General features: G+C 37.5%; 1 protein-coding gene across 2 annotated transcripts in view; it reads left to right on the forward strand.

The window, feature by feature from the left end:
• Positions 1 to 22,176: 22,176 nt before the first annotated feature.
• The window catches only part of CLDN16 (claudin 16), a 30,496-nt gene continuing 27,847 nt past the window's right edge, over positions 22,177 to 24,825 (forward strand). Inside the window, exon 1 of one of the 2 annotated variants that reach the window (XM_009447017.5) lies at positions 22,177 to 22,809. In XM_009447017.5, coding sequence (XP_009445292.3) covers positions 22,486 to 22,809 — 324 coding nt within the window. In that variant the 5' untranslated portion in view covers positions 22,177 to 22,485. The remainder of the gene's footprint in view (positions 22,810 to 24,825) is intronic. The other variant, XM_001161102.7, reaches the window with a different exon arrangement.

Here is a 24,825-nt window from a genome sequence, read left to right on the forward strand (position 1 = left end):
TGCCTAGGTCTGGCAATTTATTCACCACTGTGTTCCATTCCTCCCCTAGCCAACCCAGTTCTTTTCAGCCAGGTATGGTGTGACTTAACCCTGCTTGTTAGCCTAGAGGAGAAGTGTTAGTATATTCAAAGTTCGAGTGGGTATATGTTGCCTTGCAAGGCACAGGCCTCTACATAATTCTTAAGCAAGGGGGAGCACTAGTCTTTAACTTGAAGAAATGGGCCACTCTTACAAGCAGAGAGGATTCATGTTCGGAAAGCAAGGTTTGTAAGTACATCAGCCCAGATATTGCCTTCTCAAGTTTAAAGATCCTACTTCTCAATCAATGCTTTCTGGAGCTCTTAAGTCCTGGGCCTGCTTTTATTGTCCCTGCAGCTGTGGGAAATGAGAGTATTTTTGTATGCCGCCTCTGACATTTACCTTAAATTGGTCATTTAAATTAGGATTTATAGCTTTTAGCCTTTCATTTTCTTTCTTTCTCAAAATGTATGACATGTTGCACCATCCATGTATTACTTTCCAACATTATGCCAGCCAAGTTCATCACCAGTGAAACTTTTAACAATGCCACTGACACAGCATGCCAATGCTATGAGTAATCCATCTACTCCAGTGACAGGGTCTTCATTTCCAGCTGGTTAGTAGGTGATCTAGCTTTTTAAAAAATCCCATTTTAAAGATTGTGTCTTAGGCCCACTCCTGATACCAGTGGTCTTAAGTCACATTCCCTGGCGAAACAGACTCTCAACTGGAGACTTAGAAGCAGGAGATTTACTAACCAGTGCTCATCCAAACACACCTGTAAAAGGGTGAGAGTAAGACTGGACAGAGAGAAAAGTTAAACTTTGATACACTTACAAAAACACCTTGGCCAATCCCCCATGGAGCTCTGTGTTTGGGATGACCCTTCAGAGTTGACCCAAACTGGGGGAAAGGACCGTGACTCTGTTTTCTACATCCTGAGATGTGGGCTGCTTTCCAGGAGGGTGGGTATCCTTAGGAAAGAAGCTCCCTATAACAGAGCAGTCGCTAGAGAGGATCTCAGTTTTGAGCAATCAGCATCTAAGTCTCCCAGCAGCTTTGGGGAGTATCTTATTCCTGCAGAGGGGTTTCAGAAACATACCATACCTTCTGCTTTATTTGATATAATATGAGCTGAGACCTCCAAAATTGAGAATGTCTGATGTACACAAAGGCCTTAAAATTGCCCCAAAGCAGCATGTGGGGGTGTTCAAAGAACAAGATACATAAAAACATTCAAGATTTTAATTTTAGCACAACATTTTCAACCACGGGTTACTTTGAAATCCTTTTTATCTTTAGTCGACACTGTTTTTCATATCTTGCTCCCCTTTGATTAGAGACACTCATTTGTCATTCTGAAAGAAATGAATATTCTTTTCTTCTTTGTTTTATGATAGGATAATACTATGTACTCTGATAACTCCAAAGGTTTGTATTTGACCGTAGATATTAAAGTGCATAGTGAAACTTTAAATGTGATAGAAAGCAAGATAATCATTACTTCATGAAACAATCTATTTTGTGACCTTTTAGATAGTTGATACTTAATATTCAAAATTATAGGCATAAATTATCTTCCCCCTGGAATTTACTAGTATACCATATGAAAGCCATCAAACAGAAATTTGGCCTGTGAACTAGTGACTCAATACTACTTCTCCAGGGTGAATTTCTTCAGCGGGAAAATTCAATACCTGCCTGTTGAATAAGGAAGGAATATATAATATATTAGGATTAGAGGAGAATCAATGTGATCATGTTGCCCAAATGTCCGATTTATTATTTGTCAAAGAGTATTACACAGAACATAGGGTCTGCAAAATTCATTGTTTTGAAATGGCTTTATTATGGAAAATGAAACCTTTTCTGTTTTGTTGCCTTAACTCTCTGGCCAAAGCCTACTTTATTGTGGAACTCCATGTAATTTATTAGAATTAGTAGAATATGTTTTATGCACTTTTGGCTCCATTTCATTCTTGAAAATTTTTAGTGTCAGCAAGGTGGAGTCAGAAACAATTGTATTAATTAATATGAAATATAAAGCTGTGGGCTGCAGTAGATACATTTTTCTTACATTCCCATAATCTTTCCTCCCCCTTTCCTTCCCAAAAGTCTCTGCAATCTGCATTTTGATTACATTCCCATAATCTTTCCTCCCTTTATCCTTTCCAGAAATCTCTGTAATCTGATTTACGTTGGGTCCTGATGTGTTGGGGAAGCTGATACTGCTCCTGGCTGCAGAGTGGCATGCCTGGCTGTGGCAGGCAGCCTTTAAGATAGCCCTCAATGATGTCTGTCCTCTTTTGGTATTCATACCCTGTACAGTTTGATCCCACATCCTGGGATAGCCCTGTGTGATCAATAGAATTCAGCAGAATTGATGATCTGTTACTTCTGAGATTAGGTTATCAGAAGACTGTGGCTTTCATCTTGAAAGCACACTCTGTCCCTCTGAACACTCTGTGGGAAGCCTATGAAGGGGCTCAAATGACAGGGATCTGATGATCAGACATAACTGGTGAGGCACAGAGGCCCGCCAACAATGATGGAGTAGAATCAATTCTTTCCCCCATTGTGCCTTCAGATGAGACTATAGCCTTAGCCAACAGCTTGAGATCCTGAGTCAGAACCACACAACTAACATGATCCATAGAAAGAAATGATCCATAGAAATGTTTGTTGTTTTAAACTGCTAAGTTTTGGGGGTAATTTGTTACACAGTAGTAGATGTCTAATACAGTGATTTTGACTAAACCAATCAGTGTGTTTCATTCTTCTTGAAACAGTGATAGGAATAAAAGTGGACAGGTGACTTAAGTTCGTCAATTCAGAATGACTTTCAGGGTTTTGAAGGAAATTCTTGTACGTGGATATTCTCCTATTTCCTGGATGGTTAAACGTGTGTATGAGGAGGCCAGAGTCATTCTGTCAGGACAAGGAAAACCAGCATGAAGACAAAGCTGTCATTCTGAAGAGGGTAGAGCATAAATAATTGGTTACAAATTCTTACAATTCCACCTTTCCTCTGTATTTTTTCCCTTTTCTAAGCTAGCCAAACCCTTTTATTGTTTAGACTTGCTTGATTTTGATTTTCTGTTGCTTGCTACTAAAGACCATCCCAGTGTATACATAGGTAGAGGCCCTGCCTTTAAATGTTAGCAAGCATCTTAGTTTATAATGTGTTATTAGACCAAAAATGATAGTCTTGTAAAACATCCTTCAGCCTCTGATCTCAAACAGGTAGTCATAGATCTTAACCTGATTAGCCCTCCTTTCCATTGTTCTGGGTTATGCAGTCTTGTGTCATGCTCCTTGAAAGACAGATTTTTTTTTCAACATATCACTGTTATTCAACTTATTTAGGTCACTACTAACTATTAAATTCTGCTGCCATATGCAAGTCTAATTTAGACCCCTTACTCAGAAAGTCACTGCCTCCAAGGAGACAGAATAAAGCAAGGTAACTTTCACTGGCCCATTGTACCCAGCCATATCTTTTCTTTCCTCTGTAATGATTACCATTAAGGTTCCAGTTCTAGCATATCTTTTAACTGATTCATAAAGCTATTGTAGAGCTCAGATGAAATTGTTTATTGATCTGGTTTAGAGAAGCTGCTCATAAGAGAACATGCAGTGAGAAATTGCTATAATTTGATTACCATGTCATTTTTATTACACAACAAATATTCATTATAGAATAGAAAATCTAGATAAGCAAACCACTCCACCAATGAAAATAATCTGAAATGTCTCCATAAACTTGATGTACATTATCCTAGTCTTTTTCTAATAGAAATTGTATGTATATCTTAGAAAAATGAATCTTTACTAGTATTAGTTTTATATCATTTAAAAGTGTGTTATGAACATCGTTCTATGTCAACAAACAAATATGTTTATTTGTTTATTGAGTCTTTTGTCCTTATAACCACTTTCTCATATATTTCTTTGTGCTTATCTTTAGGGAAAACAGTGACTCAGGTTAATGATCATAAACAAAATCTTACGAAAGAATGGCTGAAAAACTGACTAAACCAGCCCTGGCTCTGTTTAGACTTGTTTGTTGCAGGGAGGAACTAAATATTATTTTCCCTTGCTTGAGTAAAAGATCTGAGTAGATGAAACCTGTGATGTTTTCACAAACTGAGAATTGGCAAAAAGCCTTAATGCGAATTTTGTATTCCGAGAAAGGCTGAGACACACAGAGGACATTTGTTTTTACCCTAAATAGCTGACATTCTTTTATATGATGGGTATGACAACGTAGTAGAAAGGCAAGAGCACTAAATGGGCCATTAGGAAACCTGGGCTCTGAAACTGGAATTGTCACTAGCATTTCTGGAACCTTGAAAGGGTCTCTTTCCTTTTAAGAAATATCTTAGAAGCATTCTAGCTCTGCTATTTTAAGTCTCTAAGACTGGATTGAAAGATGTGGTGAATCATTAGGTGTAGGTTTTGCTTCTTCAGCGATTTCCATATAATCCTGAAAGTTACTCCATTCTCTAAAAGAAAGACAGTAAAGTAAATATTTCCTCAATTTATGTTGTATCTTTAGCTACCTACTTTATGAGCATACTCATTAACTTAAACTTAGTATTTTCCAAACAAATTTTAGTGAATGATTTGAGTGTCATACATCTTGGTTATCATCACTACCAAGTTAGTATCACTCATTATGGCTTGGTTGTAAAAATTTAGAGTTTCTAAATGTGGCCATGCTTGTTGTGCATAACTTACCTGCAGGGGTGTAATTCACATGACTATGATCTGAATGATGAGCTAAACCTACGTCATGTGCAACCTGCAAAAAAAGTGTTTTGATTTTAAGTGTACTCATGACAGTTGTGATGGTTAATACTGAGTGTCAACTTGACTGGATTGAAGGATGCAAAGTATTGATTCCTGGTGTGTCTGTGAGGGTGCTGTTAAAGGAGATTAACATTTGAGTCAGTGGGCTGGGGAAGGTAGACCCACCCTTAATTTGGGTGGGCACCATCTAATCAGCTGCCAGTGTGGCCAGAATATAAAGCAGGCAGAAAAATGTGAAAAGGCTAGACTGGCTTAGCCTCCCAGCCTACATCTTTCTCCTGTGCTAGATGATTCCTGCCCTCAAACATCGGATGCCAAGTTCTTGAGTTTTGGGACTCAGACTGGCTTTCTTGCTCCTCAGCTTGCTGATGAACTACTGTGGGATCTTGTGATCATGTGAGTTAATACCTTTATATATATATATATATATATACACACACATATATATACATATATAAATTTATATAAACAAATATAAATGTATAAATATATACATAAATATATATAGGGTATAATATATATATATTTATCCTATTAGTTCTGTCCCTCTATGGACTATCCTATTAGTTCTGTTCCTTGCAGATGGCCTATTGTGGGATCTTGTAATCATGTGAGTTAATACATATGTATAGTATAATATATACATATTTAATCTATTAGTTCTGTCCCTTTAGAGAAACCTGACTAATACAACAGTTAAACATCTCATATAGGCAATCAGATAGATATACATGAGTCATACATATGTGAGGGTTATGCTTGCTCATGATAATTTCTTTTTAGTTTCTCTGACTTTCCTGCTGTCTCATGCTTCCAAACCCTACACTTCGTAGATTCACTGCCATGCCAGGATATGGGAACAAGTGCATCTCTATTAAGAAGGAACTTAATAAGTCATAGACCAATAGTCCAGGCAGAAGGAATCAGGTCAGACTCTGATGTTCTCAATTTTCCCACTAATGCCTGCTCTTGAAATTACATTCCCAGTCTGTTCCTTGGTACCCAAATTATTTGCTGGTTTCCTTCAAACAAAAAGTCAGTTCTATGAAGTAGTGATTTTTGTCTATTTTTTCACTGATATAATCCCAGGCTGGAGGAAAGCCTTGAATTAGGAGGTGATCAATAAATATTTGTTGAAGCAGTTCATTAATAAATATTCTGTCCAATTCAACTGGCAGCTGGTAATTTGCTCATTCCTGAACCCTAGTTCCAAGTCAGATGCTCAGTCTGCCAAAGTTTCTGCCATTTTCCTTGGTTATGTAAATTGAGAGACACCAGATTCCCTGACACTGAAGCCCACATATCTGCTGTCCCAGGTCACTGAACATCTGGCTGGGCTGTTGACTGCCCTTGGCCACCATAAGTTTTTGCGTCTATGCTCTCTTTCTTGAGCTGTTTGCCCTCACATATAAGGGTATCTTAGTCTGGCTCTGAGCACCTGCTCCAGTGTAAGATGTGTTTTATCTCAGGTCCCATGCCCTGTCTCACAGTCTTTCTCACTCCCCACTTAGGTCACATCCCAGCAGGATTAGCTGCACTTGAGGCCGGCTAAGGATGAGTCTTGCATTTGGACAGCATTTGGAAATTATTTTTTTCAACCCAAGACTTGGAAAGCTTTGCAAACAGAGGGAGACACCACTGTCAGCCTTATTACCCACACTTTCAGGACAGACACCCAGCTCCTTCACATCCCTGAGAGTGGGGAAATTTACTGATGCTCTCTGAACTTCAGTTTCCTCACAAACAAACCAAAATTAGAGCTAGTATTGAGCCTGGCACAGTGGAGCCTACCTGTTTATCCAGATCCTCAAGAGGCTGATGCTGTAGTATCACTTGAGGCCAGGAGTTTGAGACAAGGCTGGGAAACATGTTGAGACCACCTTCCCCCAAAAATAAAAATAATTCAGTTGGGCTTGTCGCACACACCTGTAGTTCCAGCTACTTTGGAGGCTGAGGTGGGAGGATCAATTGAGCCTAAGAGTTTGAGGCTGCAGTGAGCTGTGAATGTCCTACTGCCCTCCAGCCTTGGTGACAGAGCAAGACTAGGCCTCTAACTAAAAATAAATAAATAAATGAGTTAAACAAAAATGAGCTAGTATTTGTGAACATGTGTAATGTGGCCCTTGGTCCCTAGCAATTTCATTCAAATTAGCTTTCCTTCAATCCTTTCCTTAAAGGAAAACATAAAAGCAGTCATTTGTCAAAGGCCTTCTTTAAGTATCAAGGTCTTCCCAATACGAGGGGCTTGTACCTGTATCTGATCTGCTTTTGTGAGCCTGAATCTTTAGCTCCATACAGCCCAGTTCCTGTTTCCTGACTATTGACCCCAGCCATTTAACCCCTCATCTTTCTCTTCCTTCTAGCATTTCTGCCTGTGTCGGAATCCTTACTGTACATGCTGATAATCTGCCTGACTCTTCAAAGGGCAGCCCCTTTGTTTGTTCTGCCTTCCAGTCCCTGACACAGCCAACCTACTCTGTCTCTCAGGTGTTCTTTATCTGACATTTGTAGCATTTAGGAAATCCAATTTAGTATAAGAATTTTAACAGCTGAGAAGTCCCTTCCCTTTCTCCTTATACTTTGAAAATGAGGCTCAAGGCAGTGATATGATTTTTCTAATATAATAAATATCTGTTTCAGCAGGGGTTGAAGCCAGGGTTTCTAGAGGCTTAGTCCATTGACTCACCCAATCTGCTCCTTGTCCCTCATTCATCCTCAGGGAGTCACTGGGCCTATTAGCCAGCAAATTCTTACTTTACACCTATGACCACAGCAGCATTTTATGAACAGTTTCATTAATCATACAAGCTAAGAACATATAATGTTATGAGTAACTCATTTAGAACAAATACATTTGTTCTCTGATTCTCAATCTTCTTGAAAAGCTGCAAAGAAATTTTGACTTCATGCTTTTTTTAACATAAAGGCTGTAAGAAAGACTATTCTTTACTAAACTTGTTAAGCATAGTTTGAGTGGTTAGGCCTCAAATACACTTATAATACATTGCATTTAACTAATTTATATTGCCTTAAATAATGCTGTTGTGCATTATTTAAGATAAGATTATTTAATCTATCAAGACAGGTTGTGAGCTCTTAGAGAACAGGTGTCAGTCATCACTGATTATCCAATAGCTAGTCCAGCGCTCAGGACGCATTTTTATTGCAGGAAGAAATTCTTCAGAGCTAGTCAATGATGTAGGAAATATAGATGATAGTGGTATATATTTTAAATTGCCTATAATGTGCCCATACTTAAATAAAAAAAAGAAAACAGATCAGTATTGTTTTGGTGGTCTGGCAAGAGACCTGAGAGATCCTTATACATTTCCCTTGCAAGTAAAAGACTCATCTTACTTGTTAGGAAACTTCTGAATTCCCCTTGTTCTCCATTTGGATGGAAGAAACTTCTCAGTGGCTGAAATTTAGCCCTAAATGCTTATATTTTCTTCTGAATGACAAAAAAAAATGAGTAGGAATTTTAAGCAGCAAAATTTTAGCTCGTTGGGTTTTATGTCATATAATCATAGAACTCAGTCATAGAAAGGTTTTGGAGAGATCAAAATGCAAGTAAAAATCTCCAGATTCCAAGAATCCAGAATAGTCTACCATATGAGTAATGGAATCATCAATCTGTGGAGGCATTAGTTTTCTCTATTTTCCTTCCAGCCCTGAAAAACATTTTGTCTGTGTGTGTGTGTGTGTGTGTGTGTGTGTGTGGTTTTCCCTGAAGCAGAGTCAGAGACCCTTAATTTGCACAGGGCCAAATGTGTAAGTTATCAACAAGTTCCATGAATTGCTTTTGACCAGAAAAAGTTTACAAAGGATGCCAAAGTTCATAAAGGATGCCATTTAAGGGAGTGGCAAGCTAAGTGTTTGCTTCCCTTTCCTGCCCTAACACCCTTAAACAATCCATTCTTTATCGCTCTGCAGGACTGAACTCGTTGTTGGCCACCTGTTTGGAAAACCATTCTCTTGTGGTTGGACCTAACACATACAGCATGTGAAGGTCAGCATGTTAAGTTTTCAGTTTTTTCCCACATCTAGACATTAGCTTTCTAGATAGATCCAGGCATATCATTTATCAGTCTTAATTCTTCGGTTTTCCATCATTTATTTTCAAAAAGAACAACAACACTTGTTAGTTAAAATAAATAAAAAAGAAAGTTTGTTTTTAAAAAGACCAAGGCTACTAAACCTAAAACAATATTTCAAAAATTCTGCATGTATTGTGTGCCGATTTTTATTACTATTTTTGGTCTAGTTTTAAGTATTACTAATGAGAATATAAGCAGAGAGTAAATAGGACTTGATATCTTAAAAATAAAGGTAGAGAATAGGGAACAGTTAAATAAGTTTACATGGCATTAGATTTACAAGTATCTTGGATTTGTATCTATACTATATTTCCTTATAAAAAGAGGCATATACTTATAAAACTTTTAAAGGTACCTTGTGTGTTATTGCAAGGAATTATCTTTTTATTTATCTATTTCCTGCACTTCATCCCTCATTTTTATTTATTCAGAAGGGATGTTTAAACTCCTGTTGGTGAGATGCACTTTAGGAGAAGTGATAAGATAACCCTACTTTTTTCTTTCATATATAATTCCTTAAGGTCAAAGAAATAATCTTTGTTTAATAACTTACTGACAGCATTTTTGCAAATGTTAACTGACCAAGGGGATTTAGGCTGTTTCATTTTGTTTTCCAAACTTGGTATTTAATTTTGCTTCAGCCTCTAGGCTCTTTGGAATGCCAAGGTTGCAAGTGTAGAATGGCTATAGATCTAGAGAAAGCTATTGGCTATTGCAGGAACTCAGATGAAAAAAGATCACATGCTGGAATTAAGAGGAAGTACCTCATACATGACTATGGGTCATGCAGGAAGAAACCAATTTGTTTTATGGTTGATCCTAGTTCCAGTTGATTTAGACATTGCTACACAAAGCAGATAGCAGGGGGTTAAAAAACAGGTTGTTATGGTACTACTTGAAATTTTAGATGTAAGTAAAACCAGATATTCATTAATGCATTTGCTTGTTCTTCACTTATCTCTTTATTAAACATTTACTGTTGATCCCAGTTTATTTCCTTTGAGTCTCCCCTCTATCCAGCGAGGTTTTTGTGGGTTAATGCAAAGTGAGTGCCTCACAGGTTTTCCATTTTTAGAAGATTTGGCTTCTCCAACTAAATTGTTACTTTCCTCTGGTCATCTTCTTTCACTGATTCTTGTTCATCTCTTCACCCTTGCCTCTCAGTTAAACATTCGCACCCCTCCCCCCACAAAAAAACACCCTGATTTGTCACCTGGCTTCAAACGTATGTCTCTGCTGTGCCAGTATCTTGATCTCAGATCACTTCTGGCAGAATAATTCCAGTAACCCCCTCCATTTTTGCCAAGCAGCACAATTATTCTCTTGTACTTTTTGTTTGTTTTAGTGGCAGGTACTACTAGGTATAGCTTGGAACTGAAAGAACAATAGGGTTGGATGTTTGAGGCACAATTCTCAAAGGAATCCACATCATTGACTTCAGAATAAGTTGTGCTGAAACTATCAATTATAGATTTATTATGAAGAATCCTGTACCAATTTGAGCACATAAGACTTTCCCCAGCATTTGTGCAGGAGAACCGCATTTCTGAGTAGTATTAAATGGTCATAAGGATTGTATTCTGAGAATATTAATGATATGAAAGATTAGAAAAGTAAAGAAATATAAAATTTTGATAATTCAACAACAGAAATGAAAGGTATGTTGATGATTACTGAAGAAGTCACAAAATTGAAAAAAAAATCTTAGTCTCCGACCTTCAGGAGCTGAGAACTTGGTGGGAGAGATGCACAAACACATAAATATAAGTAAAACTATAAAGTGTTATAAGAGAAAAATCAACAAAAGCATCTTCCACAGGAATATACAGCAAGGAGAGAGTAATTTTAACCAAAAGAGTCTGAAAAAGTTACGGGAATATAAAGGGGTGTACATGGTCATGTTGTAGGCAGAGGAAACAATTTGAGTAAATAAGCTAATGATTTGCCAACCGAATGTATTCGTTTAGGTATCCAAACTTAATCACTGATCTAATGCTGCCATGAGAGAAATGTAAGGCATTTCTCTGCCCATAAAGAATTCCCATCCTGGTAAGGAGAAGAGACACAGAGAATTACAGTTTGATAAGTGATGTAACAGGAAGAGGTAGACTCAGAGCAGTTATCTCAGGCAGTTCTTTCTCAGAATCTCCTGGTAATTCAATTTTAAGAAATGGCAATGCCTGTAAATCACTATTTATCTGGGCATCTGATGTTTAATAGCAATTCCCAGGTGACTCTGGTGATCAAACAGGCTTTAGAATCAACTAACTATCGGATGATGAAACCTGAGTCTAGACAGAGGCAGAGAAGCTAGTTAAGTGCTGAAGGAGTGAGGAAAGAAGGACAAAAATCTTCCAGGCAACGGGAAGAGCCTTTTCTGGATGCCAGAGAAAATGTTACTGGGTTCAAAGGAACTTTATGCATTTCAGAACAGCAAGAAAACAGGGTACATATTAGGGATGCATAAGAAGTGAATCTAGAGAGGAAAAGAAGAACCAGCTTGGGAAAGATCTGCATATTGTGCTACATACTTTGCAGTTTTTTCTGCTATTGATGAGAATCTTTAAAAAGTTAGGAATGTGGTAAAGGAAGCACCAAGCAAATGCTGCTGCTCATGCATTTGATATCCAAATAACTTTTTTTTCACTTCTGTTTAAGTTCTTGGGTTGAAACATTTTACTAAAAATGGAGGTCACATGGTCATCATCCTTCTATCATAAGAGTTTGTACTCTTGGGTTCTATTTGGGTCTCTGTTAGTTTCATCTCTGCAAATAAGTTTAGTTGAGCTTTGTCCCTGGTAAAACAAAACAAAACAAAACAAAGCAAAACAACTCTGTATTTTGAGATTCTCTGTTTAAAGTCTCCTTAGATGTGCAAATAAGTAACAGTTACTGGTTTGTATTCAATGTATGTTATTAATCACTATGAAAAGCTCTAAAATCTCTGTTTTCTGATTAGTGATCTTTGGTTGCCAAAAAATTCCAGTGAAATATAGTTCTTTAAGCCCTTGCTACGAGCAAGATGTGTGTGTAAATTCTGCGAGTGATAAGAGGGTGAGCGGGCACCCTCTCTACCCTTACGAATCTTACAGGTAGAGCTAAAAGTGTAAAGAAGGTTTGAGTCTTAGGTTTCTCATTAACAGCTGTCATCCTGGGAAAATACTTGCCTGCAACCTTATTTATTCATCTGTAAAAGGAATTCCTGAACAAGAGTATCTCCAAACTCCTTTCTAGTTTTAACTAGGAGTTTCCAGAAATCTAGTAGAGAAAGATATGGGGATAACAAAGTAGAAGTCTATATTGCATAGTGTTATTTAGGACCATGTTCTCTGGAGTCAGTCAAACCTGGGTTTAAATCCTGGCTCCATTATTTACTTATTGTAAAAACTGGGATAAGTTACCACCCCAATCATCTGTTTCCTTGTCCATTAAACACATGCTTATAATAGTGACTACCTCTTATATAATTATTATTACAACAAGCAAAGAGCTAATAATAATTCAAAGAAAAGGTCACATATGAATGAGGGCTCACAATGCACTTACAAGAAGACAGCAATTGAGAAGATCCTTGAAGATGGAGGAGGGTCTCAGTAGGTAGAATCAGCAGACGAGAGATAAGAGACAAAAATGAGAGAAGTTCTTTCTAAAGGAGGGTAAAACTCACAAGGTTTTCACACATGTAGAGAACAGGATATACAGTACAATAGAACCTTCTACCTTTCATGAGTGATGCTTCCCTGAGGGCTGATCACTCATGATCACTCATGATTGAAACTACTTCACTGATAAATTCAAGGGAATGAAGTGACTTGCTTCATCGTTTCAGCAGAGAGCTTTCATGAAACCAGGATGACAGTCCAAATATCATGGGTGCCAGGCCCTGATTCCATCCTATTCAATGGTAGATGAGTTCTTACGTATGAGTCCTGCTGTCGGATCTTGATGAGTAAGGGTTTGGACAAGTAACAGGTGAAATGGAAACTTGTTCCTGAATAAGTGCCAGTTTTGAGTAGGCCTCACTCTCCTTGGGAGGACTTCCATCTCCCTGACTCATCTACATTGGCTTTCGTAATTTCCACTGGACGTTTGCCTGTGTTCTACTTTGCTTGTCTTGGATCCAAACTGCAATTCTGCCACTTTCTAGCTGTGTCAGGTTGAATAAGTCACTTAATATATAGTCCTCATTTTTGTCATCTAGAAAATGGTGATATGATGCCTTTCTAATTATGTCTTGTAGTACAAAATAAAAATAAATACAAATGTTTATATACTCCAATTGAATATGATTAAAATGAGGAATAATGATAGTTATTTCCATTAATTCTTCAAAAACTGGGCTATAGACCTTTGAAAATTTGAGGCGTAAGCAAAGAAACGTACTTGATTTGTTGTTGTTGAGCCTCAGTTACATAGATTGGCTTTCTATAATGGTCAGATCAACTGAACAATTGTCAAAGTTTCACCTCCTTCATTTCAAGACAATATAAGCTAAAAAATTCTGAAGTGTACCTTGGACTGAAACCAAGTTTCTATAATTCCAGTCCATTTTTCTATTAAAATGATTAGCCTCTTGAATGTAAAATGTATTCCAAAATAAACTACACTATTACAGGGTCACCTTAGAAGGATCTCTTTAGAATGCTCACAGTAACATATCTCATCTGATAGAAAGATAGCAAAAATCTATCAAGAGCCTAAATACTATTGGATACCCTCCCCCGACTAGAATATCTTGTTCACTGATGAATTTCTGGTGCCTAGCACAATGTATGGCACATAGAATTCATTTGTTCATTTATTAATTCACTCAACATATATGTATTAAAACCCAGAATTTAATAAAGCTAGTCACACAATCTTTATTCTCATTGGGCTTCAACAAACAAACAAACAAACAAACAACATCATCATGTGGTCATCTACAATGATACATTCACTGTACTTGGTATTGCTGTGCATGTACAAGCACAGGCAAAAGAAAGCATCCCTGCTCTTAAGTTGTTTATAAGATGCTTCTCACAAACACATTTCTTAATACAGTGATGCACATTCACAAGTCTTTGTCTTTGTTCAAGATGTTTCCCTTTAGGAACACTCCCTTCTTTTCTAACAAATTCTTATTATTTAAGAACTACATCAACCATTATCTTTTCCATGAAGCTTTTTGTAATGAGTTTCCAGAGGCATTAATCATTTCCTCATTTATGGTCCTATAACATTTTGTGGAAACATATATTTCAACATTGTAGACCTAGATTGATCTATCTATGTCTATCAACTCTGTCTGTCTATCTATCTATCTATCTATCTATCTATCTATCTATCTATCTATCTAAACTTCTATTTGCCTGCAAGCTTCTTGAATGGCATTCTATTAATCTATAGTTACTAAGTGCCTGACCTAAGCCTGACATATTTTCTACTTGGTGAATCCCCTTCCTTCCTTCCTTCCTTCTTTCTTTCCTTCCTTCCTTCCTTCCTTCTTTCCTTCCTTCCTCCCTTCCTTCCTTTTCTTCCTTCCCTCCTTTCCTTCCTTGCTTCCTTCCTTTTCTTCCTTCCCTCCCTTCCTTCCTTCCTTCCTTTTCTTCCTTCCTTCCTTTTCTTCCTTCCTTCCTTTTCTTCCTTCCCTCCCTCCCTTCCTTCCTTCCTTCCTTCCTTCCTTCCTTCCTTCCTTCCTTCCTTCCTTCCTTCCTTCTGCTTTTTGGTTATAGACTAATAAACATCATCTAGAGGTATCAAATATATAGAAAGCTTAATTGTGACATACTAAACTATCCAGTTACTGATTCTAAGTCCATCAAAAAGAGAGGAGGAGAGTAACTGAAGATATCAATTTGGGCTTCACAAAGTTAATATTTATTCCTGAGGGATGGTTAGGATTATGATAAATGGTAGGGAAAATAAAAAAGCATTTTAGGCAGAAGAAATTGCATAACTGTGTTGAGAGACTGAAGTATTCATGGGTTAAGAAGAAAGCATAAAATTGACCAATGAGATCTAATTAAACTAAAGGGCTTTTGCACAACAAAAGAAACTATCAACAGAGTAAACAGATAACCTACAGAATGGAAGAAAATTTTTACAATTTATTATGCATCTAACAAAGGTTGAGAATTGCTTGAACCCAGGAGGCAGAGGTTGCAGTGGTCTGAGATCGCGCCATTGCACTCCAGCCTGGGCGACAAGAGTAAAACTCCATCTAAAATAAATAAATAAATAAAAATAAATAAATTAGTAAAATTTTTAGTTGTGTATCAAGAAATCTGGACAATCGAAGCCTGAAGTTGCTTCCCCTTGTTGAGAAGAAGGAAATGGAAATGGTTCTATAAAATTAACTGATGCAAGGTAGGGTTCCCGGTACCAGAGCTAAATAGGACAGCATGGAGGTTATTCAGATGAACAATGAGTGTGAGTACAAGTTGCACCCTAAGGAATACTAAGTGTAAAAGATGGGGAACCCAAAGTCAATTCTCAAGTCCAAAGGTCAGGACTGGAATACAAATGACAAATAAACTACAAAGGCTGCAAATTCAGGAAGCCATTAGAAGATAGGGAGGTGATGCGGGTGCAGCGCAAACAGCAAGAAAAAGAGTAAAGGGAGAGAACTCTTGGTAATTTCCTAAAATGCAATTGATTAGAACTTGTTTTTATTAGTTTCCCCATACCTCGTTGGTGGGAGTTCACTCTGGTTTAAAAGTGTAAGTAGATGGAAGTTTAAGTTTACAGGTAGCAGTAAAAAACGATGCTACCTAATCTGTTGCTTGATCACTGTTACTCTCTTGTCTAAAACCTTCAGTTACTCTCAAAGATAAGTTCAAATTTATCCATGCTCCTTCATCTGGAACTGAAGATCTTCCACAAGGTTACCATCACCTGCTACTCCAGCTTCATTTTCTTATGCTGACCTAAACATATGCTAAACTCTGGACATACCAAAGTACTCACTCACTACTTCTTAATTTAATACTTACTCCTACTGCCTCTAGGCCCTTGATAATATTATTTCTATCCCTGATGTGATTTAGCACCAGTGTATTGGAATAAAATAGAAAGTTAGTCATCTAACTTTCTATTTTATTGTGTTAGGTAGGGACTGCTTTTGTATATTTGTCACTCCAGAATGGTTAAGTGAGAACAGATGTGCTGAGTTAAGAACACACCAGTTAAGCTAACTGGACTGGGAAGGTTGGCATGAGTGCAGCGATAAGGACTCAACCTAACAGTTTATAGAGAGTATCCTACATTTCCTGGCAATTTCAGTGTTTCCTTGCCCAACATGGATTAAGTACACACTGAAATCTTACCATTTGCATAGTCTTTTTGATTTACAAAGAAGAGCTGACATTGACTTCATGAGAGAATATTTAAATATTTGGAGAGAAAACAAGAAGGAAATACAAAATAATGAAAGGATATTAATAATGACCAATTGAATGTGTTTGAGTCAAAAGAAAAAAAAAAGCCTCAACTTGTGAGATTAAGCCCAATTCAGACAGATTCATTTTATGTCCTATTTCATAATGAACATAGGATGTATGTGGAAGGGTGTAGGGCATTCAAGAGAAAGGTTTTATGCCAGAATGACTTCATGAGTTGCCTACTAACTCAAAGGGAGTAAAATGTTAACCTTTCACATTAGGTTTATTCCAACCTGGTTCACTCAAAACACCCCCCATTGCTTAATCCTGCTGTACCATCATGAACATCTTGTTTTTTCAGGTGAAGTAAGTTACAGAATGAGTAACAACATGTGCCTTGCTACTGAATTTGAGGTTGATTTTTGATGAATGATTCACTGAGTAATTGCTGAGGTTTGGCTTAAGTAAAACTCGAATTCTATGTAAGAAAACAGACGCATAAAGAGCATACTATTTTCAGGGCCTCATGCTTGCCCAGGCATTCTCCACATTGGAGATGTCAATTATTCCCATCATGAACTGATTGATGAATTTTGTAGGTAACATTTGTACCAATGGTGATCCTACCACTATTTGAACCCCCACCAAACCAGACCATTTTCCTTTCAGTCAGTTCTAATTGTTGGAAAGTCCCTTCTTAATTGAGCATAATTCTGCTTCTCTGTGCTTTTACAATATTTTCTAGTTATATTCTCTGAAGCCTGCCAGAAAGATCATAATTCCTTTGGGCCATCCACCCATTATTTTAAACCCACTGTCACGTTTGCTCTGTTCCCTTTTTAAAAACAATTAAAATACTCTTTTTGTCCCAATTTCCTTCAGTCATGCTTCATGTGAGATAGTTGCCAGATAGTTGCCAATCTCCTCATTAATCTCACTAACTGGAACCTTCTCTAGTTGGGCTTTATCTTAAATAGTGGTACCCAAGAGTAAACACAACAAATCCAGGTGTGGGCTGCCCAAAATGAACACTTGACTTCCAGTGCAACATCACATAAGCTAGTGTAATAGGATTTTAAATTAGAATCATTTCTGACTCAGTTTTTACTGAATCCACTAGACAATAAAGACCAAGTTCCAAAATGAAACAAGAGACCTATGCCGGAGTTGCAAAAATGGTGTCTGAGAACCAGTTTTGCAGCCCCTAGTGGACCAGCTATCTCTCTCCCCTTCAAAACAAACAAACAAACAAATAAACTTAACCCCAAGAAAGGAGTTAGAGTTTAGGAGATAATTTTTGGAGGGAGCTATTGATATGTACTGAGTACCACTTTTATGTCACCACGGAGGGGGCAGACACTGGGAGTTCTTGAATCTCACTTTAAGCCTAAAGAACAAGGCTTCAGTTCATCTGCTCTGAACACTTGGTATTTGCTCCCTGGATCTAGAGAAACACGGTAAACCTGTGCACTTCTCCAGCTAAGAAATCTAAGGAACAAAAGTTCTAGCAGACACATTGCCTACATGATGGAAGATGACTGCATGATGGAGGAGTGGCTATAAAGAGATTTGGCCTATGTACAGGGGTACAGATACTCATATCACTGGAATGAAGCGGTATCTTTGTGCTTTGAAATGACTAAAATACATTATATTACCTGAAACATTACCTGAAAATGACATAAATGTCATAGAATTTGCCCTGTATTTTATTCAAGGGTCAGGGGAGGAATAGGCCCAGACCAAATGGATTTGAAAGCACCGTAGGAGACAAAAATGAAATTGTTTTATGACTACACTTTTCCTTTCCTTTGTTTTCAACTTAGTAAGTTGTTTTATATATAGATATAGATGGATAGATATAGATATACATACACGCACATACATGTGTGTACACACATACATACACATGTATATGCATGGCACATATATAAAACAGCAAACTTATAAAAATCATACTAACTACAATTTATTGCTTATTTATTGAGTTCTATGCACTGCATTAAGACCTTTACAAACGTTATTCATTTTTCACAGCCATTTTATGGGACAAAATTCATAATTCTCATTTTATTGACAAGAAGGCAGCCTCAGAAATGTTAACTAGCTTGCTCAAGATCTGTCATATATAAATGGGCTTAGCCTAAACTCGAGTCTGCCTGACTATGAGGTCCAAGCTTTTAACCACCGCTTTTTTTATATTAGTTATAGCTAGCATGGCCTTTCAGAACAGCAACTGATTTTATTGTTTAGATTTTTCCAATGTGCACTGGAAATTTCAAAGGGAGTTAGAAGACTATTTATAGGATATGGTATAAGTCAGTTTACTCCTTCTAATAACTCTTATTATCCTAATAAATATAGAGGGAACATTTTGTGACATTAATGGAAACAGAACTAACACAAAAATATGCTGTTCTTGACACAAGAGCTTGCTGTTCTGTTCAACTGAAAATGCAAGGCTGCTTCCACCTGCAGACCAAAAGGACAACTGCAATACTTCCAGTTCTACAATTACTTCCTTTAATAGAACAACAGCCACGGTGCTAGATTAAGGGTGTCACTCAACTGATCACCAGGTGGCTCTAAAGCCTCATCCAGGAGTAGTGCAAGCACTGGGTGAGTAGGAACATGGTGCATAATGAATTGACGAAACTGTTGGTCTTAGAGATCTTGCAGAATCAATAGCCCTGGAGCTGCAAAGATGATTAGGACACTTTTGCCAGCCTAGTATCCATCCTGGAGGACCCTGAATGTTTCAGAAGGGGAAAGTCCAATATTACTCCCTCTTCTGTAAAATGTGGGGGCTCTGAGAATTAAATTATTACACATTTGTTGAGAGCCTACCATATGCCAGGTAGAATTTTAAGCATGTGGGATGCACTGGTGAACGAAAGATGTCTGTCTTCACGGAGCTTAGATGAGATAATATATCTGACAATATTTTGTAAACCTTATTGAGCAACACACAGTAATAACTTTTCTTCATGTTTATAATAAATTGGAAAACACATCATATTTCTAACTAATATGCCTATGTACTCTTATTGGGAGTGGTATTATAGCTTAAGACTGTTGTCAGAATTACCTGAATGGAGTTCTTTACTTCCTGCTTCTGGTCCACTCACTGAAGAGTAAACCTCTCAAGGACTAGGATGAGTTCTTCCAACCGTTTATTTTCTCTGTGTCCCAAGAGAAAGTACTAGAGTCAGAGTACACTGTTCATAAATGTGTGCTGGATGGAATGGAATTAAACTATTAAAGAGTTGATAAGCCAAAATGTTGAAGCCTAGGGAGGGTCCGAATGCAAAAGAGATGTGTCTATATAGATTGGTGAGCAGTTTATTCTGCATCTGTGCCCTCCATCCTCACAACGCCCTACACATTTCTTAGAAGTGCACTCACATCCCATCCATGAAGTGTTTACTGCTCTATCAGTTTGCATGACTCTCCTTTTTGTATCTCCTATTACATTATGGCCTCACTCACAGAACTTCACATGCAAGCCTGAATGTTTTATGTTATTCTCTAAGAGTAGTAAACTTAAATTCAGGAACAATTCTATAGCCACCTGAATAATTCCCCACTCCCTATCACATACAATGTTCAGTGACCATTAGGAGCGAATGAGTGTTATAGTCTAGATTTTTTTGTGTGTGAAAGAATCTATGATTTCCAGAGATATGTATGCACATGTGTGTGTTTGCATATGAGAATGCATATGCTTAGCATTTTTTGGTCTTTATTTCTTTCCATTAAGTTCTGATATTTGGATTTGGGACCTATTGGTGCTAGTTAGGGAAGAGTTTGTAGCAAAGATGGAATTCTGATACCCTCTTTTCTAAAACTTTGTCTGTGATTTGTAGTATATAACTCTTAAAAAATTGTTTTTCTTTTGTTGTTCTAAACTCATCTCTCAAAGTATGGCCATCTGTTTCAAAATCAGAATTTTATACAAAACACATGTAAAATATGAATTCCTGGCTTCCACTCCCAATTTCCTGAATCCAAATGTCTGGGAGTGGAATTCCTGGGTCTGTATTTATAACAAGTGGCCTTACAGAGTCCAGTGTACACTCAGGTTGAAGAACTACTGCCTTGGAGTGCACTGTCAGCAGGTAACGTACACTGTGAAAAGTCCCTGTGTGAAATGTCAGCAACAAGTCCAGGACTTTTCCTGCAAAGGGCATGTGCTTTTGGAATTGGTTTGCTCTCCCAGATCAAGAGAGTAAATCTTAATAGCATTTCAGATTTTAGGGCACAGGGAAAGATTCTCTGTGACTCACCAAAGCAGCATGTTTGTATTCCATGGGCAATGACATTCTTTGAATGAGCACTTAAAAAACAGGTATTTTTTTTCCAACTGTTAAACAAAATAAGTAAAATAAAAGCATCTGTAATGTACCTCACAGATAGTTATAACGATCGCTAATGTGTACAGTAATCACCCCTTCTCCTTGAGGAATATGTTCAAAGACCCTCAGTGGATGTGAGAAACGAAGGACAGTACTGGATCCTACACACACTATACGCAACAGTAGGTCAGATCACCGAGGCAGCTATTAAGTGACTAAGGGGTGGGTAGTGCATACAATGTGGAAATGCTGGACAAAGGGATGATTCATATCCCATGTGAAGTGGGATGGCTTGAGATTTCATCACGCTATTCAGAACAGTGTTCAATTTACCACTGATGAATTGTTTATCTATGAAATTTTCCACGTAATTTTTGCAGACCATGATTAACCACTGGTAACTGAAGCCTCAAAAGGGAAATTCTGGATAGCAGGGGTGGTACTGTAGACCCTATGTATAGAAATAATTAAGCTTATATTCCACTTATGGTTTTCCATGCAGCTTTTACATTTAAATTTACATTTTATATACTTGAATAAAATGAATTAAAATTAGAAAAAACAAAGTTTAGTCACAAAATTTTATTATTTTAATATATTTTGAAAAATGGTTTATCAATACTGATTTTAGCCTTTTATACTGTATATTATGATCAAATAATTTTCAAATGGAAAAAAGTAATCCTTTTATGAGCTGTTGGTAAAATAAGTATCTTAGTAGCTGATTCATTCCAGAGTAATTACCTCTTTCTGGCCTTTTCTCTGCTCCTTTCTTTCTCTCCCTCCCAATTTCTTTCTCTCACTCTGTCTCCCCTTTGACATTCTCTCCTACATTAAGAATCACCACTTTGTTTTTACTGTTCTCATTCAAAATTTTTATTTTAGTATATAGAAGTCTACCTGATGAAGAGAAAATGTTGATATATGTGCTTTTTAAAGCATATTAAAGAGTATTGGTTATGGAATTTGTAGACCCATTAAGGATACCTATTCAGATACAGATAAAATTCCAGTTGCCCCAGTTACATATTAAAAACTTTTTTTTACAAAAAAGAAACACACTTTCTTTCTAATATAACAGTTTTTTTTTTCTTCATTAGACACGTTTTCAAACATTGGTCCAGGAGAGAAAAGTAATAATATAGGAAATTCTTGGTCATGTTAATATTTTCCATTTAGCTATTACTGACAGATGCTATTCTAAGCGAATTACAGGCACAATATCTTTTATTCCTCATATAAAGAACAAATATTATATAAAGAAAATATTAATACATGCATTTTCAGAAACTACAGCCCAAGGGCTCTCAGACCATAAATTCAGAGCAAGGATTTCCACCCAGAGCTGTCTGCATTAAAATGCACACTTGTTCCCATTCTACGATGCTGAAAGGTTAGGAGCCTTGGCTGTCCCTACTGCCCAGGTGCTACAAGTCCTTCATGGAGCTGTTCTACGCAACACTTTGGAATGCAGACTCCCTTGAGCGAGCACTTGTTTAGCATAGTTTCGCCAGTGGCCTGTCTGTCTAAAGTAGTTGGCGAATATTAAAATAGTCCTAACAATAAAACAACACTCAGTCAACCGTGTAGCCTTCTTCTGAGTGGGGAGGAGAATAGCTCACTCTCCCTAGAGGGCCTAAGAAAGATCAGTTTACAGGTTCCAGCATGGGGTGGGACCCTTCCTGCTTTCCCCGTCTTGGCACTGGCACTTGGTCTGGTGACCACCACTAGCCCACAGTTGGGTCGGAAAACGTTACAGAACCCCTCTCTCCCCCACCCGAAACACACTCAGCCCTTGCACTGACCTGCCTTCTGATTGGAGGCTGGTTGCTTCGGATAATGACCTCCAGGACCCCACTGTTGGTTACAGCCTGTTTGTATTATTCTTACTGCAACTCAAGACACCTGCAGCAGGGTGTGAGAAAAAGTAAAAGACCAGTATTTTCACATTGCCAGGTACCAGAAACACAGAAGACTGACACCCGCCACTTAAGTGGGGCCAGGGCTGGTGTCTGCCCATGTTGCCATCTGGATGGGCTGCTTGCCACAATGAGGGATCTTCTTCAATACATCGCTTGCTTCTTTGCCTTTTTCTCTGCTGGGTTTTTGATTGTGGCCACCTGGACTGACTGTTGGATGGTGAATGCTGATGACTCTCTGGAGGTAAGAAGATAGCAGCTTCTTTTCATGATCCAGGCCAGCCCAAATTTTCGCTAAGTCCCAACTGCCATGTACAACATTCAGTATCTTTACTAAGGCTAATGATACCAAAAATAGGCAACATGGACTGACTATTTATTGAGTCTTTATATTATTAGCTCATTTAATCCTCATAGTTAATTTATGAGGTAGGTCTTGTTATCCCATTAAACAGACGAAGTTACTAAATAGTTCCTCCTTTTTTCACAAGGATAAATTTCCACAAGGGTAATTAAGTGATCTCTGCTACTGAGACCTCCAGAAATTCACGTCTTCCATTGCTGCATATATCATATTGAGTAACATTTCAGTACCACCCTTTTTTCTAAGATAAATTTTTTACTCTTGATGACAGCATTAAGAATAGTGTGATAGACTTTTTTTAAGGAGTATTAATAATCTAAAACATTGAGAAAGAAAATGCAAGGCATGCAAAACCTACCCAATTAACATGCAAGAGGAAAAAACATAATCTTAATGATTTCCAAGTAAAAGAAAAAATGTTGAGGGAGAAAATGTCTTTCCAGTGCATCCCAATGTACGGGGGACAGGCATGGATTTAAATCCTCCCTTAAAATGAGTTGCTCTAGGGAACTGACTACTATTCAAAAGATGAGTGAGTGGGTTCACATTTGAGGATTTTATTTTTCTCACTGGAGAAGCTCAGAAAGAAGTAATTTTGAAGTTCAAAACCATTACCTGTGGCCATAGGAATCTGAGAGAGGCAGAACTGAGTAAAAAATCAAATCTTCAGAATTAGCTGCTGTTCATTAATGAGGCTTAGGAAAACACAGGTAAGAAAAAGAAACAATATTTCAAGAGCTCAAAAAAAGGAGTATATAGCAAAACAGTTTGCTTTTTAATGTGCATCCTGAAGGGAACAATTTACCCTAGCAAATGCTATAATGTCACCTCTATAAAGTTTAAGAAAGATACTCGACTGAGTTTATATATTTTTCTTCTAATTTTCTTTATTAAACTCTCAAATTGGAGTTCCAAATAGAAAGTAATAATGATTCTATTTTGCTGTGCATTATTTTTGCTGCTCACTTTTTCTTGCTTTTAATTTGCCTCTGACTTGAACATGGCATTTCAAAACCAATGGAGTTAGGAATACCTCTTTAATGCTAGAAAATTACATTTCCAAAAATTGTGATAGAATTGAACTACTGTAAAGGATGTCTGCTATAAGTGAGCCCAGTGATGCATTTTATCTGGCCATGAATATATGCAGAGAATGAAATAAGTGCCCTTTGAACAGTGCTCAGGGAAAAGTGCAGATAAAACGTTCTGCTGTCATTAGTTTGCCATTATCTAGATGGCCAGTGGTAGGTGATGAATACAGAAATATGTTTAACTTGAGCATAATTATAATTATGTTTTTTAAAATGCAAAAAAATGTAAAATCCCTTCTAGGGGCATTGTTAAAATATTTTCTAAAACAATTTAAAAGTCTTTCTGCTTAAGCTGACATAATTGCTAACTTCATTTGATAAGAAATAGTTTCAGAAAGGGTCAAACCTTGCTGAGAGAGAGATTGAGAGTCCTGGAATTTAAAGTGTCTTCTTTCATTTTAGTATAACCAACCAATTTGCCATCTGTCCCATGAAAGAATACTTCTAGTTAAAACGAATGGAATGAGCAGTCCAGGTTACACACCTCAAGTAAACCCTTGCTAACCTTGAAAAATAGTTAATATTTCTTAGCTTCCTTCTTATTTCCCATACTTAAAATGTATTGCTATAATATTCCCAAGAAGCCTTCACATTTAAAGGAAGAGGCTGGGCATGGTGGCTTATGCCTGTAATCCCAATACTTTGGAAGGCCGAGGCGGACAGATCACAGGTCAAGAGATTGAGACCATCCTGGCCGACATAGTGAAACCCCATCTCTAACAAAAATACAAAAATTAGCTGGGTGTGGTGGCAGGCGCCTGTAGTCCCAGCTACTCAGGAGGCTGAGGCAGGAGAATCGCTTGAA

Source organism: Pan troglodytes, chromosome 2, assembly GCF_028858775.2.
Source record: "Pan troglodytes isolate AG18354 chromosome 2, NHGRI_mPanTro3-v2.0_pri, whole genome shotgun sequence".
In the NCBI taxonomy this organism is placed as follows: Eukaryota; Metazoa; Chordata; class Mammalia; order Primates; family Hominidae; genus Pan; species Pan troglodytes.